General features: G+C 35.6%; 1 protein-coding gene across 1 annotated transcript in view; it reads left to right on the top strand.

Annotated features, from left to right (window-relative positions):
- Positions 1 to 21,146, top strand: part of smyd2a (SET and MYND domain containing 2a) — a 36,174-nt gene extending 15,028 nt beyond the window's left edge. The window contains exons 4-13 of the mRNA XM_006626079.3: positions 3,060 to 3,120; positions 10,546 to 10,670; positions 13,337 to 13,404; positions 14,218 to 14,320; positions 14,855 to 14,965; positions 16,186 to 16,306; positions 17,021 to 17,195; positions 18,823 to 18,931; positions 20,250 to 20,370; positions 20,968 to 21,146. Coding sequence (XP_006626142.1) covers positions 3,060 to 3,120; positions 10,546 to 10,670; positions 13,337 to 13,404; positions 14,218 to 14,320; positions 14,855 to 14,965; positions 16,186 to 16,306; positions 17,021 to 17,195; positions 18,823 to 18,931; positions 20,250 to 20,333 — 957 coding nt within the window. The 3' untranslated portion in view covers positions 20,334 to 20,370; positions 20,968 to 21,146. The remainder of the gene's footprint in view (positions 1 to 3,059; positions 3,121 to 10,545; positions 10,671 to 13,336; positions 13,405 to 14,217; positions 14,321 to 14,854; positions 14,966 to 16,185; positions 16,307 to 17,020; positions 17,196 to 18,822; positions 18,932 to 20,249; positions 20,371 to 20,967) is intronic.
- Positions 21,147 to 21,705: the final 559 nt, after the last annotated feature.

Genomic DNA, 21,705 nt, shown 5'->3' with positions numbered 1-21,705 from the left:
ATACAGTTTTTTTAGATTAGTTTCTCTAAGAAAGTACATTTTGTCAAAAGTAATTTGCATACTTTAATATCATTATGCTGAATTTTCATAATGTTTCCTTTCCTGAGTATGCATATTACCTAAAGTAATATTGCTCAATAAATGCTGCCATGGCATTTATTCTTTTGCTCTCTTAAGTGGTAGCACACAGTACCTGAACTTATTCCATGCATCATGGTGAGAAATGGGTTTTCCACAGAGAGTCTTGTAAATCCTTGTACGTATGTGGGTGGGAGTGGTGGTTGGGGGATAGAAATGTTTTACATTATATATAAATCTATGACGTTTCATGAAAGGCTTATGTTTTCACTCGTGCATTTAAAAGCAAGCACTTGTCTATATGGAACAGTCTGAAAAACAAATTAATGTTAGTAACATTTTAGCAATGCTAACATTGGAACCAATAATTCTAGCATAATTTTTACAATACCTGGGATGGATGCCTTTATTATTGATGAGAAGGGACATAGTTTTCTAGATAATGTGTTTGTCACAGGTACATTCAGTTTTACAGAGCTGCAGCTTATCTCATCATTTAGCAGTTCATTAGTCTCTGAACAGTAGGATAAGTAAATTCAAAACTGAGAAATCAGAGAAGTCCAATTCCCTCCCTTTTCTCTCTTTTTTAAGACTTTTAAATTCAGACTTTCTCAAGAGTCATTGACAGTGTAGCAACCTGAGTGAGAGCTTTTTGCCAACACAAAAATGGGTGCCAGGTATATGTCCGTTAGGTGGCATTAAAATATTTTCTTTAGTCAGCAAATGTGATGAATGAGCTGCTATTTTAAAATTGTTTTAAGGTACATTATGAAAATGATGTTAATTGTTATAACCTTTAGGCTTTTTTATATGTTTATGACCTTATTCCAAAACAACACTAGATGTAAAAAAACTTAGCTGTTGCCTAGTTTAAAACCTTGCTTGCCCTATAAACTTTCCTGCTGAGGTTTGTTTCTTAAGAAAACTAATTTACTATCTTTGATTTGTGGTACTGAAATAAATAGCATGTGTTGAAACACCTGGAAAACTGCATTATGAAGCCGAGGGAGTATTGCCAGTTCTCTTGTTTAATCATCTGTGAACCTCTGTCTGATAAAGATGAGGCAGTTGTGACAAACTGTGTCTAACCACAGTTCCGTTTTGTTATGTAGACGACAGCACATGTGGAGGCTGACTTGACATATCGAAACTCAATTTGAATTAAATCCCAGCCAGAAATGAACCTGAGGTGAAAAACTAAAGCCCTGTGGAGAAGATGTTTCAAATTAACAGCTGCAAACGCGTTAATGAGAGCTACATGGCCAGGAAAAAATAAGAAAGTTGATTGCAAGGATTTGTTTGATCCTTTACAGTTTAGAATTTAGGTTTTATGGATCATTGATTTGAGGAGAAACCAATCCAGAGTAAGTTAACAATAGGACTAAAATTACTGTAATCATCCGTCATGTAAGTTACATGTTCTCCTGCTAAAAGTGTCAAGTTAAAGAGTGTTAAAGAGTTAGCTGCATTCAGGATATGGTTTGATTCCTTATGTCCTTTTATGTGTCAAAGTCATCTCTTGTGTTTTCTAGTTAGGTTGGAGTAACCAGGTTGCATTTCTTGAGATACAGTGCCCTACAACGTTTGGGACAATTAAGTCTAAACTATAATTTTCACTCTGACCTATAATAATAATAATATTAACAATTATGAAAACATTACTAGAAATATAATTTTATACCACAACTATTTAATTTTTGACAAAATCAATTACTTTCTGCAGTTCTACCTTTACCAAAATATGGAAAGTTAAAACTATGGAGAAAGACTACCAACACATCAGTAAAGTATTGTGGGAGTCATGTTGCCTGCTTACGTAGAAGAAAATGCTTCCTTTCTTGTTGTGCAGCACTTCACCATTGCCACTATGACAATGACTCAACACATGCGGCCAGTGCAACCAAAGAGTTAAAAAATGAAAAATCATATTGAGCATTCAGTTTACTCAGGAAAAATTTGAAGTTGAAATTGGAATTTTTGGACACCCATAAATGAGCAAAAACTCAAATTGTTGAAGGCAATTTATTTGAAGTGATTGTGTCCCAATCCTCATGATGACTTAATATTACTGTGTTGAACACAACGTATGTTTTTGTTCTCATGTAATCAAATGTGCATAAAATTGCCCAGAAACTGATTAGCACATGATTCAAATATATATACATAAAATAAGAGGATATCAAATCAATATCTAAATCCTAAATCATGACACTAGCAAATGCTTTCTTTGTTTCTTGAACCACATTCCTCTCAAGCAAAAACAAATTGCTTGACCATAAAGTTAAAGTAAGAGTTTTGAATTTGCTGTCTCTACATGTTTGGGCACTGTATAATTAATCAATTTAGATTTTTTTTGCAATCTTTACCTCATTAATACACTAGCTTTTAACTACATTTAAAGAACTTTGTAAGAAAATTAGCTGGATAATAGATAGATATACACACTACTACTCTTGAGAAGAGCTGGAACAGTGTCCAGTGAAGCATTTCATGTCGTATGAAGTGCAAGGAACACACTGGGTGTTATCAGTGGATACAGGCGGACAGAGACAAGATGTGTATTTGTTTTGACTGGGAATGCATGCAAAGGCCCAGGTTTGTTTTGCTTTTTCCCCAAGTGTTGCTGAATGCAAGTAGAAACCAACAGCCACTGAATATGAATAGAGGTGAAGAAACTGGCTCTTCAAAAAAAGAACTTAACATAAAGAATATTTAAAATGTTTTGAGTGCCATATTCCAAATGCACTCATAGATTAGATGAGACACTCAAACTAGTAATGTTGGAACTGTAGAACTCAATCTGCACTGCAACAAAGAACAGTGTTGTTGGTTGAGCTACTTGGTCCTGCAAAACCTGTAAGAAAGAGGGTATTAAATACATTTTTTTATCTTAATCACATTATGTCTTCTCCAAGGATATGTCCTGTTTTGAATGTGTCACTTCAGGGTGAAACAGTCAGGTTTTTGTTTGTTTTTGACAGAAAATACAGACAGAAAAAACCACATCGGAGAAGTTGTTATCCGTTAAGGAGTTCGAATCACGTAAGTATGACATTAGAGTTACAGTACTTGATTGGACAGAAAACAAAGCAAACAAGTTCGAAGAATATGATTTTTGCCCCAAGAACTGTAGTTGAGAAACTTTGGCATAATGGATTACAAACACTGAATTACAGTAAGTAATGTAATTAACTAATTACGATATGCTGGTAAGATCACCACTCTCTTTTATATATTCTTGTAAGAAATTTTAAAATGAAATAATTAAATGAATGTGAAAAAACTCATGCTTAATCATATGACTAGCTTCAACTTACAAGCTTGAAATCAATCGCCTATTGTAAGGTGACACTAACAGAAATTCTGACATCCACATTCCCCCTGCAAAAGAAGAGTAAGAGATTGCTTGAATATAGTAGGCTAGGACCAGCTGTCAAGACAGCTGTTGCGTTGAACATATTGGCCTTTTGCATGGTGTGTTCTGAACAACATTTTATCAGGTGTTGTGGAGTGAAATGGTAAAAAAAGCATTGCACTTAAACAGTAGGAAATATGGAACTGATATTAGTCAGTTGGCTTGGTTTCAGAACCAAACCGTGACCTTTTCAGGTCAAAATTTTAGATAGATAAAATTGAACTTTTTTATGTGCACAAAAGAGATGGCACAGTGGTGAAATTGTTAGCATTGCTGCCTCTCAGCACTGGATCTTTGGGTTCAATTCCTGGTGTGAGTATGTGTGTTTTTGTCTGTCTGTCCTGCGATGGACTGGCATCCCATCCAGGGTGTATCCTGCCGTGCACATTGCTGAGATAACTCTGGCTTGTATAAACATTTTACCAGTTTTGGAGAGATAAAATTAACTAAAAGAATTTTGCCTTTCATAGCCTTACACCATACAGAATAATGTTACATGAACTGTAAAACATAATAAATTATTTTGACTACAAGAAATATTATATATTGTCAAACAGCACTATAGCATTGCAGTTTTATGTACAGTTTAGCAGTAAAAATGTTAAGGGTATCTGTAGGTTAAATATATAAAATAGAAAACTAAGAATTATAGCAGTACAGAGCACTTTATTTTAGACTGATGTAGAATATAGTAGTTCAATTAATAGGTAATATATACCTATTGCCTGTAGAAGAAAGGTGAAGCGGAATATACATCACATAATTCACAAGCTTAATTATTAAGATCTATCCCTTTAATAGCCCCTTATTCTTCTTAAAGGTCACGTCAACCTGAAATAACCAAAGCTGAGTCTTCACTGTACATGACTCAGTGCATTAGAGGGATAATAGTTATTATGTTAGGCACAAATATACAAGCATACAAGAAATTTAGCTGTGTGTTTACAAGACATGTAATTAGGTTACGAGGTAATATTATTTATGCAGCACAATCATAGGTGTTCAACAGGGTTTTAAAGTGGTGAGATTCTACGCTTACATGCATTAAATGTCAGTGATAAAAAGCTAAAGATGCAGTTAATCTATAAAGCATAAAAGGTTATGCGTTAATCATTTAGAAACTCTTGTCACACTTATGGTTCCTGGGTCTTTAATTGTGTCATGACAGTCTGTACTATAGTGTAGCCTACTGTTATATTTACAGAAAAGGTTTAAATATTTTTGTGTTAATTGCACACAGGCATAAACCCTTGATCTTCTTTGTTAATACAACCTTATTGAGATGCTAAACTAATGACTTGAATATACCACATTGTTGCATAGCTTCATAGCTAGGGTGGAAAGACAGTCCAGATGGAGAAGCAGCCTAACCAAGTTACCATTTGTTGTTTGGGTGAAAATGTTTATTTTTTAGTCTTTTAAAGCAAATAATATTTCTTTTGTAATGTTATTACATTAATTAAGCATAATTACTTTTCTCATGAAAGAGCCTGTGCTTCACGTTATAAGCCACTATTCTGATGTCAGTGTCTTTATATAAGGTTTTGTCTGCATCATAGATGGAATGATAGAAATTTAATTTTGTCACGAAACATAAACTGATGTGGAGGTTCTTCATCATTCCAATGCTCCATTTGTTTGCCCAGGTTGTTAACGTGTGGAAAGTTAATGTCTACTACTTGTTAACAGGCTAATACACTTCTTTTCATATGCAAGATTACAGGAATTGTCAGGTTGTACATGATTCTGCTTTATGGCTTCACACAGGTGAGAATTAAATGTAAATAGCAGCTCCACAACACACACTTTCAGAGCTGTGTATATTTCGAAGCATTAGAACTTTCACAGGACCTTACAGGAATGCCTTGGATCAATTGAATGAGTGATACGTCTCTCTATGACATCACTGTGAATTTGCTGGCTCCTGTCAATTTACAGAAATCACTTTTCACCTGGCTGACTAATCCTAGCCCTACTGGTGGTGCTACACATGCAGCAGCCCGGAAAATTCCAGTCACAGTTGGCTGAATCCCTGAATTTTTAAGACCCTGTACGATTTACTGAAGAATTCAAAACACTTCTCAATATGCAATTTCAAGATGTCAAACCTCCAGTCCAACTGCCATGAAAAAGAACAAAGTTAGCAACACATCAATAATCAGTGCTTAAAGGTAAAGTGTAACTCTGCAATACACCAATGGGACCGCTGTGCTGTTTTGCTAATGAGAAATAAATGACAAAGCCCAAAACGCAGAAGGTTTTGATCTGACAGAATATTAGACTGTTAATGTCTCTTGCCTTAAGAATGAGTTACATCAGCAGCTTAAAACGTGACAGCCAACAGCATCTAGTAATATTCTTGGTAAAAATGACACACTTTTGTTTTTCAACCCCAAACGTTTGTGCCTTTGACATTAGATTGACAACTGAATGTTGCATCATGTTTGTTATTTTGGTGGTGTTTATTGTATGTCTTCTAATTTAGGTGGCATCTTTATTTCTTTGATTTCAGTAATTGTCAGTAGTTTAGAGAACTCCGGTAGGAATTTATGTTGAAAAGATCAAATATATAACAGACTTCTTATCATGTACAGGCCCACAGATTATCTATTCACTCTCTGGAAATGATGCCAAGTCCACACTTGGATGGCTCTAAAAGCAGTTTTCTCTCCACTTCCCCATAGGGCAACACAAATGAAGCTCTTCAAAGCCGATTCGCTAATCGCACCTTTTTGTGATGTGTACTCTTGGCAGGAGTGAGTAGTGTTCTTTCTGGGTTTCTCGCCATGCCACCTGGTGCTTTTAAGTTGTTACTTTGTTTTTTGAAAATGATCAAAAAACACTATGAAAAGGTTAAAGAAAAGGGAAAGAAACTAAGAAAAGGGAAAAAGGCTTTAGAAATGTATTTGTATTCAGCACTTTCCTTATCTGTAAGATGGCTGGGCACGTGCTGTTTTGTCATTGGCAAAGGTGGTAGCCTCTGGCTAGGCTACACTTTTTTGTTGTGTAAAAGATGTATCTGAAAAGGCCTCTCACCAGAGACTTTCTCTGCCTTCAGTGCAAAAGCATGAAAATTGATCTGATGCATTTTAAAAGTGCAGGTTAGTAAATGTAAGAAAGTTTAGTAGTGGCAAATTTGTTTTTTTGTTTCAAATGGTAAATTATCAAGTATATCAAAGGCCATGAGCAATAATGAATAAGGGGTGGAGCAGTGGCACTGTGGCTAAGGATCTGCACTTGTGGCTGGAAGGTTGCTGGTTCAAATCCTGTGGCTGGATACTTTGTGGACAGAGAATAGGAAAAAAAATACTAAAAGAGTAAATAGTCTTCCCTGCCAGGTGGTTCAACACTTTTATTGAAATGGCTGGTCGAAATTTTAGATTCACTTAAATACTTAATACCAAATTAGCAAGATGGGGCCAATGACCCCCTGTCGTTCACAGACCTTTCTGATGCTCTAACGTTCTTCTGTTGTTTCCCACTACTGTGTAACGGAGCAAATTGAGCAAATGTTTTAAAGCTTCTTACAAAACCTGTAAGGTCAGCATCATAGGAGAAGTCCATGTGCTGGACTTTGTGGGAGCAACTGGTAACTGTTTCTGCCTAAACTCGTAGTAGCACACCAAAGGTAACTGTGCATTTATCTGACAAGAGAAAACTTTAAGGCTTTGACAGCTTGGCTACATACTATATATATGTATATATGTATATGTTATAGCAGGTTGTTTCAGGGCGTTTTCAACTTCTACCCTCATCTACTTCTTCTACCGTTGACTCAGATTAAGGTGGTTTCAGTTATTGATGTTTGTAAAATATAGTAAACCTGATTTATAAGAAAGCTATAATTTTGTCCATTCTTTTTCTAAATGCTTCTTCCAATTCAATGTCAAGGGAGAGCCGAAGCCTATCCTGCCAAGCAAGATTAAGATTACTTTATTAGCCATATACAATGTCTTGCATTAGGAATTTGTCTCTCGCATACCCCAGCTTGCTCTGCATGAGACACAGACAGGGAGGGAAGTTTGGGCTCCTCTGCCAGCCGCGGGATTTGAACTGGCAACCTTCCAGCCACAGGCGCAGATCCTTAGCCACAGAGCCACCACTCCGCCCCGATGGGCACAAGGCAGGGTAGATGCTGAACAGGGAGCCAGTCCATCGCAGGGCATACTGTACATAGACACAAACACAAGCACACACTCTCGCCAGGTCCAATTTTACAGAAGCCGGTTAACCTACCAGTATTTTTTGTACAGTGCGAGGAAACTGGAGAACCTGGAGGAAACCCATGCAAACATGGGGTGAATATGCAAACTCCACTTAGATAGTACCCCAGGTCCAGAATTAAACCCAGGACCTTGGCGTTGCAAGGCAGCAATGCTAATCACTGTGTCATTCTGCCTCCCAAAAGCTATAATTGACAATTATTGATTTTTTTATTTTTATGTATAACACTAACAGTTTTGCAGCAAAGCCTAATAAAGACTATCCATGACTGTCATGTGGAGTAAATTAAACTTAAATGTGCAGCTATTCTAGAAATAGACATTCTTTAGAGGACGATGACACATCAGTGAAAACATTACAGCAATATGAGCCAAATGGCCTTCTCTCCTTCTTAATCTTTCACAAGAACAAAAAAAAACATTTATAAATGAGAAACTGTCTATCTCACTCATTTTGTTTCCTTAGTTCTGATTGATCTGAGAGTGTCATCCAGACATTTTCTGAAAGGATCCAGGGTCTTAGCTTCAGGATCATAGCAGTTTTCCAGACTGCAGTAACCCCTTGTATAAAATTATCAATTGGATTTACTTTTTTTGCAGTATTCTTTTTCAGTACTAAAAAGTTCAGTTATTTTATTGTATCACTGTACGACATTCTAGAACGCCCAGAAATATATTGTGATTTTAGAGCAGCAATATATCTTTGTGCCATGATGACAAAAACTGTGCATGATATTCTTAATAATGTCTTACTAGTGCATTATAGAATTGTAACATAACATTATTGCTCAAATTAAATTCTAACTTTTAACTATATATCATATTTTTTCCTGTTTATTACTTCCCCAAATTGCTTGTAAGATGAAAATGATGCCTACATAAATACCTTTTTCTCTTACGTAGCCTCTTCAAGCTCAGTGTTTCCTGTTTTAGATCTGTAGTCTAGTTTTTTTGCCTGCATGTAGACGAGTATGGGGAGGTACATTAAATGTTATCTGCCAGATGTTTGCACAGTCCTGAATTGGTCCAAGCCAAGTCTTCCGCAGTGTTTAGTAATCCTTCTATTTTGGTATCATCCTGTAACACTCAAGCTCTTTTAAAGACAGATTTGAGGCTATATAAAACCAATAAGGCATAATGGGAAAGACTGGAATGATGGGAAATACTGTATATATAGGTTCAGTATTCTTGAAAAGTCAAATTTAGATACACAATGAATAGAGGCATGCCTTGAATATACAGTAGGTACTTATTATGTATATAAACATTGAACATTTTCGCCAGGTCATATACGTAAATACTTAGTCTATCAGTAGTTCAGTCAGTTGGTTCCCCTCCCCTAAAATAAATAAAAACGAGAGAAACGTAGTCTAGGTAGGGACAGTTTTAAAATTGTCGTACAGTATAATTATTCTACTTCTTCCAATTCCTCAGTCCCACAAACCCATTGAGTTTCCTTTAGTTCTAGCCTCTTCCCTCTTCCTGCATTATTTTAGAAAGAATTCTCATAAATCAGCCGAGTCATGAATAACAAAACTTAGTTAGAAGGCATATGTTATAGAGACACTTAATAAATTAATACTAAACATTTTAGCAGTTACCAAGTACTTACTCATTTACTTTAGGAAAATACTCTGCCAACTGTGCTGAGCCCTATGAACAGTAGATGCTTTCTTTTCTGTGTTCTGCTCACTTCTCATTCTGGTGATTTCACTATTAATAAAGAGCATGCTGTACCAGCTTATAACAAAGCCAGTGATTGTACACCAACTCATCGTATACTGACTTGTCAGCCAAGGTGACACATACAGTATAATACTGAGAATTCAAGTAGCAGCTGGGAAATCATTTGGATTGTATATATGTGGCAATTGCTACTACCTATGAACATGAATATCGTCCTAATTATCAGAGATTCTAGACCATTGACATAAATTAGGAAGAGTAGTGGTCCTAATATAGATCCTTGGGTACTCCACTAATTACAGTAAATCCCCAAATCTGAACATTACCCATTTTACCCAGTACCATCTGTTTCCTATCCAGCAACCAATTCCTAATCATTTTAAGTACACACTTTACATGTTTTGCCTACCACCTGCAATTTTAGAATGAGATTTTAATTAATAACGTTTTTAAAAACTATAAAATAAAAATCTTAAAATGCCATATCACATGCTCTGTTTATATCATTTGTTGCCATTGCTTGCGTAGGTAAATTTGTCTCATCGGTAAAGTAAGACGTGTTTTTTTTTTTAATCCATGGTCACAATCCCTTAGGAATTTACCGACTTATTCTAGTTTATTTTGGATTGTTTTTTCCAGAACCTTTAATGTAATATGAATAAGACCCGTTGTCTATAATTACATGGTTTGGCTTTGTCACCCCTTTCATGGATGCTACATTTGCAATTTCCCGGTCAGTGGGTATTACCCCTGTCTCGAGAGATGGCTGCGAGAGTTCTGTTAATGGCATATAAATAACATCTCTTGTTTCCTTAATTACAGCTGGCTGATTACCATCAGGTTCTGGCAATTTATCTTAAGTGCTTTAAGTAACAGTAGCACCTACACTGTGCTTCTTCTGTGCTAATTATATTCATTATATACTTTTTATTTATTTAGCCTGAGGCATGTTCTCTGTTTCTTCCTTTGTAAACACCTGAGTACAATAGTAATGTAATACATGAACCATTTCCTATTATAAATAAAATACATAAAGATTAAAGAGTTTATATTTATTTTACTAGTATATACAGTAATGTCAAAGTCCAAAGAATGTTAATTCCTTGCATGTATTTTTGCTACACAAGTCTCTGTGCTCTGCAGATCTGGACAAGTTGGACAATGAGAAGATGGAGATGATTCAGACTGACATTGCTGCTCTCCATCATTTCTATTCCAAACACTTGGAATACTCTGATAATGCCTCTCTTATGGTGCTTTTTGCACAGGTAAGAAAAGGTATCCATGTCTTCATCCAGCAAAGTATCTGTTGTGTCTTAATTCTAGAGATTGTAAATACACTGTATGTGAATTTGTTTCAGTTCAGCTGAATAATACATTTTTCTGCTTCTTTAGCCCATACTTTAATACTTTCAACTGTCAATACTGTCAATTGATTGCTTTTTGTCAAAATTAATTCATGTGAAGTGTCTTAATAATGAGGTATCAGGTTCTCCTTGAAAACTTTCCCCCTGATATTGCCCTTCCAACTGCCTGTGAAGTGATGTGTCCTGTTTTCTTTGACACATCACATGGTTTATGACCTAGTTATAGACTTTAATTTAGGAGTAACAATTTTAAGAGTACCATTCTTGATCACATGTAAGTCGTTAGCAACAGTGGAAAATATTCGTGTCAAGTTCTTGCCTAATCTAAAAAACATTTTACAGTATATCCAGAAAGTTCTTTTTAAATGAACTCGGGCTCGTATGAATCTTAGGTTTGCCACCTGAGTCCTAACAAAGCTTTTCTGCTCTGCAGAAAATTCAAGATGTAGAGATCTTTAGACAGACCTTGTGGTTATCACAAAGAAGATAAGGCATGCACTCTTGAATTTAGAGAAAGTCACATACGTACCCAGAGAAAAGGGTCAGTTTTCAAGACATTCAGCACCTACTTTCCGCTGTTTTTGGCCAACAGGAAAAGCTGGCTTGTATCATCTACAAAAAAAAAGACTGGATTTCTAGGAAATTGTAATGAAGAACAGAGGATATTGCTTTTGAAATAGAGATAAGACAGAATGAAAACATTCTACTAATGCTTTCAATAGTTCAGCCTAAAGAATTCTGCCTGAGAGGAAGGAATAGTCAAACAATCGAGAAGGCAGGAACATCATAGTGCGCTACAGGAGGCATCTTGTTAGGATTTGCAAAATACCAACTACAAAAAAAAGTGAAAAAATGTGAGCCACTTTTATGGGACTTTCATTATTTATGACAAATGTTACTTTCTGCGCAATGCTATTAAGATTACAGAATGATATTTTTTCAACAGGCCACTCTAGTCTGTAAAGTTTTCTGTTATTATGTTATTATTTATTTTTTGGTCTTTTTTCATTTGGGATGTGAATAAGTCTAGAGACCCTGTATGTGCTATGAGGACAATGACTATGAGTCATGTTTGATGTATTCAGGCATGCCAGTCTTTTTTTGTTATAAAATTAAATAATTAAAAAATGTCTCTCTGCTGTCACAGCACAGTGGTGTACCTTCAGATTTTAACGGGTGTGCAGCAGGTTTCATACCAGAAATATAAAAAAATGATTAAATAATCAAAGTGTCATCTTATACATTCTGTGTACATATACGAGACAGGGCCAAAGCTCTGAGACTGTTCACATGGGAATCATGTGGGATGCAGGTTAAGATTTTCAATGTTGACATTCATTAAAACGGTGAAAATCTAAGTTTCGAGTTGTCGAGTAAGAGATATGTGCTTCACTGTTATTGCTTCCTGCCATAATAAGGTAACTAAGCTCTATGAAGTAGAATTGGTTAATGGTTGAAATGTTTTGAATATACTGTAAATAATGATATGTCTAATAGGCAAGTAATGTGTGTGTGGGAGGTGGGCAGTGTGCCACAAAACGTTTATATTTATGTAAGTGTAAGGATGGAAAAGGTTGAAAGACACTGCCCTGTCTATTTACAAAGACCACTTACAATGCTGACTTGTTTTTTCCACAAGATCAGCTGCTATAGGTCTTCTCAACACTTAAGATCCACATGTGCAGATGAAGGATATTAACATTGCCCATCCCTTTCTTCAGTTGTGAAACATTACCAATCTGCTCTGTTCTGTGCATTCTACTTGTTTGCGCAGTCATTCGACTGGTTGGTTAGGGAGATTCTGTTCACAACCACCTGCAGTTGGAGGTTTTTTCCATTTGCCTTCAATTGCTCACAAAGCAATCGCAGAGCAAAGGCACTGTGAAAACGTGAAAGTCATTAGTCTTCATCACTCCTCTTGTAAAGGCACTTGGGCTTTGTGCTGTCCTTCCTGGTTGGAACATTCCTATCCTTAGCTGTCCCTCCCTCACAGGGGGTTCGATTTATCTCTGGGAATCAGCTGTGCTGGCTTGGAAGTGCTGCCAGTTGGTGTTACAGAAATGTTTTCTGCCATAAAAGGTCTTACATTCTGTACTTGGTGTAACCAGTTGGTGTTCAAACTCTCTGTGACTTTTTCATTATCCCTTACCATTCAAAAGAAACATTTCTGGTGTTTTTTTTATAATTTGCAGTAACCATATCAATGCTAATACATGCCAAGACAATGGTTAAAAAAATGAAATATTGAATGTGCAGAAAATGTTTTTTTTTAATTACATTACCAGTTGAAGCAGGCAATTTAATACATTTTCTAAACACTTAAAAGCCTTAAGGCGTAGGTTTCACAGACTAAATCTTGTCCATTAAAAGCAATTGTTTTACATTTACAGTATAAGGCGATACATTTATAGGGATATGACTGCTTGCTTAATTTGTTTAATATTTACCATTTAAATGGTAGAAGATCAATTAAAACAGTCAATTGTAACTGTCCCTTAAAATGAAAAAGGAAACATTTGCTATATACATAAAATTATCCTGCTCATTACATCTAATTTTACTTGTAGGTCAACTGCAATGGATTCACAATAGAAGATGAAGAACTTTCCCATTTGGGCTCTGCTGTCTTCCCAGAGTAAGGAAGAGTAATCGGCAAACCTCCATCTCAAACTCCTGTCTGTTTCTGGATAAAATCTTGTGGTGGTGAAAATGTATTAAGTAGAATTTAATAAATAAAAAATTGAAGTGACCATCAAATTATGTATGAGATGTACTAGACAAGCACTTAACATGAATTGTGAAGACTCTTTATTTTAATATTTTATCAAACTAATGGTTTTGCATATATTTTTTCTAAAACCATTGAATCCCTGAACAATATAAAAAAAAAAGGATTCCATTCCTTGTGGCTTTGTTTTTCTTTCTTACACTAATATTCATTATGGCAGTATTTCAATATTTTCTGTTTATACTGGACCTGTGCGTGTTGGGATTCCATACTCGCCTTTATAGTTGTGTGTTTCTTAGATAAAATACAGGCTTATAAGACATGAAAACATGTTAAAACCTATGCTTTAGTTAAAACTTTATATTAGTTTTAAAGTATATTAATATCTTAAATTACATACAAAAATAAAATATTGGGGTATAGCAATTAAAATTGATTTTTGTGTTTTTTAAGTGTACAGTACGTCAACACATGAAATGAAGAGCCATTATGTAACTTAATGTGATTATTGTTATACTTTACTGTTATTTTGTAGAACAAATCATGCAAAGAAAGAAGCTTGGTGAACGTGAAAGGAGGACTTTCAAGCGACTTCACCGCTTCATAGTTATTACTACATTAGAAAATGCTGAAAGGGCTGCTTCAGTCATTCTGTTGTTGTTTCAGCTGTCTGAAAGTGATTCCGTGAAATATATTGATTTGAAAAGTTTCTTTCTCCAGTGTTGCTCTTATGAACCACACCTGCTGCCCAAATGTCATCGTCACTTACAGAGGGACGGTGGCCGAGGTTCGTGCTGTCCAGGAAATCAACCCAGGCGATGAGGTGAGAATCACAAGACTACTCATTAGTCGAAGAAGTAATTATTTTTTGCTTGTGCTTTTTAAACTTTAAAAACAATTAGTAATCCAAAATCAGGTGCCTTCAAATAGTTTCTGCAAGATGCCACCCTTGACCTCAAGGTAAAAAAATTTAAATGTGCCTATAACTAGTATAAAAAATGTTCTGGAAGTTTCCGCGAGTGTAATATGATTAGTGCGGATTCATCCATTGACTGTCTTCCAGAACGAAGATGATGCCATCTCATATAATCTCCAGTTCCACATGGTAAAACATTGTAATGGTAGGAAAATGACAGCTAGCATCAACAGTGATAGTAGTTGCAGAACATTGAAATGTATGATACTGATGATCCTGACAATAACAGATTAGATGGATGCCTAGAAATATATTGAGGGAGAATTCAATGGGTGTAGAAGTTTTTCATCAGAAGCTTGTTTGTATATGGACGGAAATGGACTATTAAAGGTGACTGTAGCTGTCGTCTTGTAAGCTCAGTTGTTTTCTTTTGTCTTTTAGGTGTTTACCAGCTATATTGACCTACTGTATCCGACAGAAGACAGAAATGACAGGTTGAGGGATTCCTACTTCTTTACCTGTGACTGCAAAGAATGCACCACCAAGTCTAAAGTAAGCCTTTCCTGCAGATTTCCTTTTGGCCAGTTTTAGATTTATCAGCAAAATGTACTTGTCAGAATAACACTGCAGTGGTCTGTAAAAGTAGGTTATCTACAGTGTTCCTTTTGTTGCTTAGTATCTAACATTAATTCGGAATGCTAAGGGCACAAAATGTTTGAGATATTTAAATATTATTATTGTTATTTATATATTGTTATTTTGCTGTTATCCAGGGTAGAGCACAATGTATACAGTAAATGTATACATGTAAATGTAAATGCAAAGGATAAGAAAAAGGGACAAGCCTAAGAAACACCATGAAAGAGAGGAGGCCATTCAGCTCATAAACAAAGCACAACAAAGCTAGAAGTGCAATGCAAGTGCTAATCAAAAAGAAGCAAAGCAGGAAATGGACTCATTAAAACCCCAAGTCTGATGTATGTAGGGATAGTGTGAAACGTTACTGCAGTAACGTAAACATATTGTGGGTATTTATTCCATGCTTACAGTGAAGAAGTACAATTTGCAAATTACATTGTCAGTGGGAGAAATAAAAATGTTAGTGCATTAGAGAGTAAAGGTTACTGAAGGATGTACAGTACTTGAGAGCTGAGAGATGGCAGTTTGCTGTCTACTCAGATGAGTTTAGAGCGGGTGTTGAAAGGTGTTGAGGGACTGAACAACTGATTTTTGTGGGTAGTTCATTACACTGCATAGGGGAGGGAATGGATAAGGCACAAGCACTGAAAGTGGGAGAGGAGGTACAGAAAGTTTAGCAGGAGGGGGAATTGACCAACTGTTTACAAGTTTTTTAAAAAGTGGAAAATTGCTTTGTCTAGTTCCATTGTACAATATTGTCTACAAATTATTAAATCCTAGGAATCTTAATTTTCAAGTTCTCCTGTGATGATATCTTTGAGAAAAGGTTTTACAAAATAACAATACATTTGGTAGGGCTTTTGAATAGGGTAGCAATGAATGAAAGGTTGAGGGAGGTTCTCTGCTACATATTTTATCTGTACCTAATGAGATTCATAAACCCCCTTTGAAAATAAAACTCAAGCAGCTGGAGGTAGATTCAAAAAGATGGTGCTGTATCATTTGCTTTCAGAACATTTTATTTAATAATTGAATACACTTAAGAGTCATCCAGACTATTCCAGTTTGGAATAAAAATCTGAACTGGGACAGATATGTTAACAAACTCCTCCTTCTGATTAATTTATTACCAGGATAAGGCAAAAATGGAAATTCGAAAGCTGAGTGACCCTCCAAAACCAGAGACAGTCAGAGACATGGTGAAGTATGCCAGAAACGTCATTGAAGAGTTCAGAAGAGCCAAACACTATAAAAATATCCTTTCCTTTATGCCCACTTCACCTAGCATCTGTGCATTCTAGGCTGCAAATTTCTTTTCAGGTGAATGAATTATCCACAATTACTGAGTTTTTTTTCCTCCAGACTATGGGGGGCATGGGTCGTAGTTAAGGCGGTCCTTAGCATTCCCCTAGAAGCGTTTCCACAGATTCAGTACCCCAGTTCCCACAGCAGCAGAAGAATTGGAAACTCGAAGGCAAGATAAATTCCCTGTCACAACTGATTAAATTAAACCAGCCCAGCTGAAATTAGGCAATGAAATGAGGCATCTGACTTAGTTTCTGCTTCAACAGAAAAATAAATAAAGAGCAGCAGTGTGTATATAACAAGTTCCATTTAAAACTGTAAATGCTAAAGAATTATTTTCTGCAGAAAAATCTTCTCTGGGAAATACTGTAGTTCACATGATTTATGATTCAAAGCACAAGGATCTCATACAATTTGAGAAATTCAGTAGGATTTCTAAAGAGATAAGTAATTTCTAAAAGTGTTACAACCTAAAAGCAAAACAAAAGAACCTCCATTTCTCAAAGGTGGAAAGGTGGACTTGTTGAAAAATTGTAGGTGTTTGGTTTCTTTTCTGAAGTGATCCTCTGCAGAATATCTTCCTTCATATGTAATGGAACTTCTACAGTAACCAGTGTTTTTCTAGAGTTGTGGAGATGGGATGGTTCCTTAACCAAATAGCACCCCCTAGTGAGCTTCTGGAGATCTGCGAGCTGAGTCTGGATAAGATGGGGGCGGTGTTTGAGGACACCAATGTGTACATGCTGCACATGATGTATCAGGCCATGGGGGTCTGTCTCTACATGCAGGACTGGGATGGGGCATTGCGTTATGGAGAGAAAATAATCAAGCCCTACAGGTGACTTCCATAGACATTATTAATAAACATTACTCATCCGAACTCGCCATGAAAAGGTATTGAGCAAACCCGATTGGTTAGTATTTGAATCCTGATGCACCTTTTACTTCTGTTTAGTTTTGTTCTTAATGTTGAACCAATTGTTATCTGTCATACAGTGTCTTTTAAAAGCAAAGTCCATTTTTTTTGCTTTGCTGTCAAGCCATTTGTATTTGTGATCCTGAGATAATGAATGCTAAGTACAATATAACATACATTATAAGAAATACGCAGCTTGTGTACGTATTGGTACCGATTAATTTAAGAATATTTCAGAGAATTAAATTCTGTTTTTGGTTAAATATGCCAAACACGTCAATAATCACTTGAATTGTGTGACCCATTGAGTTTACAAAACACTGAGTAATTATTTAAGAATTTCTTCAGTGTGTAAGGTACATCCTCGGTTAGATTTAAATCATTTTAAGACCTCAACAATACGTATGGAAGCATTTTCTTCTCCATAAGCAGACAAATGTTTCTAGAAACTTCAGAATTCATACTGCTGCAGCCATCATTAGTTAAATCATTAGAAAGAGGAGTGAGCCAGTTCCAGAGGTGACCAAGCTTGCCCAACTCGACATTTCCTCCACCATGCCTCATGGATGAGGAAGTATTCTTTAGAGAATCTGTATTTCCTTTTTTTCATCAAACTTTTCTCTTGGAATTCATTTACTCTTCCAGATCTCTCTTGGCTCAGCTTTGTACTGTGCAAATTCGAATCTATCATTTCTGTTCTTTGTGCTGATGAGAGGTTTATATCTAACAGTAGAGATAGTTTTTGTAAATCTGCTGGCTCATTCTTATGCAAACTGTGGATTGTGATATCTTCACCCCTGTACTCTAGAAATCATCGACAATTTTGCTCACAGTGGTTTCTGGATTTTCTGTGGAAGCTCTTCAGTTTTACAGAAAAAGTATCAGATGTTTTTTTTTTCTTGACCAAATTGGTCTTGACTGATTGTTAATTACAGCTGCCTTCAGTATTTTCCAAGTAGTTGATTTGGGTAAGCCCGGTTTCTGTGCTATGGGTCCAATAAAGTTTTTCTTTTCTTTGAAGTCTTTTCTTTACCAAAATGGTTTTACATTTTGATTTTCTATTATGGCCTCTGAAGGCCGAACTAAAGCAAGAAAAATTGATAGGATGTTCGGAGCACTTCACTACACAGGAAACACTTGTCAGCCAATTGTTCCAGTACTTTTGCTCCTCCAAAATGAAACAGCTTAACTCTTTTAAATTATTTTAATTGACTTTAGTAAAAATAAAATACTTCAGAGGTGTGCTTATCAGTGTTTGTTGCATGAGAACTGATGGTAAGAGATAAAATCGCAGACTTCACTGTGCCAGTGCTTTTGCAGGGCATTGTAATTATAATACAGTACTGTAAATAATATATACTGATACATGCATGTTCTCTTATAACAAGAATAAATGTACAAATACAGCAAAATGACTGGTACATACTCTTTAGTACTGTGACTGCTTTCTTGAGCCCACTGGAACACTGCAGCCACTGTGTGTGTCAGCTAGCTTGGAGTGAACTTGAACCTGCAGTGATGATGCCTAATTCTGTGTGGTTTGTTCCAGCTTGCACTACCCGGCTTACTCTCTTAATGTGGCCTCTATGTGGCTGAAGCTGGGCCGATTGTATATAGGACTGGAGAAAAAGTCTCTTGGAGTGAAAGCCCTGAAGAAGGTGCCTTTTGTCTGTTCTTGTCTGTCCTTCTAAAAGTTTGTTTCAACAGGTCATTTGTGTTAATGATTTGAATTAACTTAATTCTATACGTTTTGATACTTTTAGTTGAAATGTAAAGATTTAGATTACATTTAGAGAAATAAACTCTACATAATTTGTCTAGCTTCAAATGTCAAACATACAAAATAAAAAAAGACTTGTAATTGGTAGTGTTGCTGGTTTAAGTGGTACTTTGATGGAGTTGCTATATTTATTTAGTTTTAGCAGTACTTGAAAGAGCACTGTTATTTTTTTTGCTTACTGATACCATTTTATCTCAGTTGGACAACACAGCAGTATTTTTAAATACAGCTTAAAATTAATACTAAATTTAGAATTGTTTTTATGTTGTTGTGAAAAGCCTTCATAGCATTTAATAATTTTATTACTTTAACATTTCTTTTAAAGTTAAAAAAGGTCCATTTCTGGTTACCAGGAAAGAGCAACTTTCCTTTCTAGTAACCATTGAAAGATATAAAAATAATGAAATTAGTTAGACAAGTAATATAGAAGAAGCAAAGTTTGTTTTGGTTTTTGTAGACTTAAATGAAACATAATAAAAAAGTTACTTAAAAGCTTATTCATGGGTGATTTTACATGACTATTATGTACATTCTTTACAATGTTTTATGCCACAGGACTATCAAGTTCATATAGTATAATGGGAATTTGTGAAAAAGTATATATATTTTTATAAGTATAGTCCAGTCATGCTTATTTTAAAAATGACCACATGAAGTGTTTTCTGCATAATCGCCAGTGAAGTAGTTCTGTTGAGATCACTTTAAATTTCAGTCCAGTTAATATGCAAGTAATGTTCTGAAGTCAAAATGTAGGCCAGCCTCAGAACTTATTTCATTATTTATGTCTTGTACCTCAAGATAAATTACCTGCCCAACACAGTGGAATAAAAATCTTATTCCATTTTTAAGGCAGACCCAACTAAAAATAAATGTAGTCACGTAACTGTTTGTTGGGAAAAATAAACAAGTACACATTACTGAACTATTATTACAATTGTGAAAGCCGAATATGATACAACTTTTTGTTACTTGTGGTCCCTGTGGACTTTCCTCTTCCATGTTAGTCCCCTAATTTTAGTTATTGGTTTAATTCAACCAAAATATTGGGAATTGGGAAGTTAGTTGGAATTTAACCAAATAATCATTTCAGCCAATATTTCCTCATACCTAATAAAAAAAATAAAGCTGTTTAAAATATGTAATATTTTTTAATCTGCGATTAATCTGCATTTGTATCATCTGATTTGATTTTCCAGGCAATAGCAATAATGGATGTGGCCCATGGAAAAGACCATCATTACATAGCAGAGATCAAGAAGGAGATTGCAGATCAAGCTTAAATTACCAAACTATAGGAATATTTGTAATTATGGCCTGGTAAAGTAACTTCTTTCCTCTTGGTGGTGACTTTTAATGGAAAAACTAATTCTGTTGATTCTCTCTGGTTCTGTTCTGCCATTCTTCTGCTGGCTGGGTTCTGACTTGAATAAGTGCATCAGCAACGGTTTTAAATTAAAGTAAATTTTCAAGTATTAAAGTCCATAATTTAAGAACAGGTATTTTAGGGTATGCTTCATTATTTTCCAGTCAATCGTATTGATAATATCCTTTAAGTCATCAACCTATAAATTGGTGAAACTGGATGACTGTCGACTTGGAAAGCAAGACAGATTGTACTGTAGGTCACAGCAAATGTTATTGTCTGTGTATTTTAAATTATTATAAATAAAGCAATATCATTAGTCTTTTGATAAGCTAGAAAAAATTTCAAACCCTAGGTCAAGTGTATTCAAGTCTATTTTATCAATAACTTTGTGGAAGGAAAACTCCAACTTTTTGCATCCAACTCTTTAGTTTATTTTTTGGTCCTTTTAAAAAGTCACTACACACCGATGCCAGTGTTTTCTGAGTGTGCGCCGTTGGACATGATATGCTGTTTAACATTACTCAGTTCTTCCTCCTTATCTTTCACAGATGGAAAATGGTTAACAATGACAGGCAACACCTTTTCAAGACAGCTGTCAATATATTTATTCAGCCTGACACTTGGCATGAAGGTTATACAAATGCATTTCTTTTCTCTTTTTCTGTTTGTTGTTTTGAAATTGTCATGCATTTCCACTACAGTAATAAAAACTGAGAATGACAGAAAAGGGTTGGGTTTTTTTTTCCACGTGATAAACTGATTGTAGTTCCAAAGTTAAAGTACATTTGCCTTGTAACTCTAGATAATGGATACAGCAAATGACTAGCTTTAGTATTACAGATAACAGAAAGCATCTTTAACAGTTGGGGGCGGGCGAGTGGTGAAAATTAAACCTCTTTGAATTCATCTTGCATGGAAAGTTCATGTGTACAAAGGCATTTCTTGTCTGGATGCATTTCCTTCATTCAGACTCACGAGAATGATGAAAAAAGACTTCTGGAAAACATCCCTAAAAGCACCAAGACACACTGATTCAGAAGAGCAGTGCTGATGAGCGGGGCCTGACATTTGAAACATGATCACGTGCTAGATCCTGCGCGCAGGGAGCCTCATATCATTTTACTTGTAAACATCCTCCATATTAACACAATGTCTGGAGAAGCTACACCGGAACTTAATTTTGGTTAATTACAATGTCAATTAAAAAATAAATAAATTCAGTTCTCCCTTCACCGAGGATTTGGATCTTAGTAGTTTTGTCCCAGATATTCTAGTTTGTTGGACCA

Source organism: Lepisosteus oculatus, chromosome 2, assembly GCF_040954835.1.
Source record: "Lepisosteus oculatus isolate fLepOcu1 chromosome 2, fLepOcu1.hap2, whole genome shotgun sequence".
Lineage (NCBI taxonomy): Eukaryota > Metazoa > Chordata > Actinopteri > Semionotiformes > Lepisosteidae > Lepisosteus > Lepisosteus oculatus.
The sequence above is the reverse complement of the archived record's forward strand: the minus strand, read 5'-3'. Positions and strand labels throughout refer to the sequence as shown.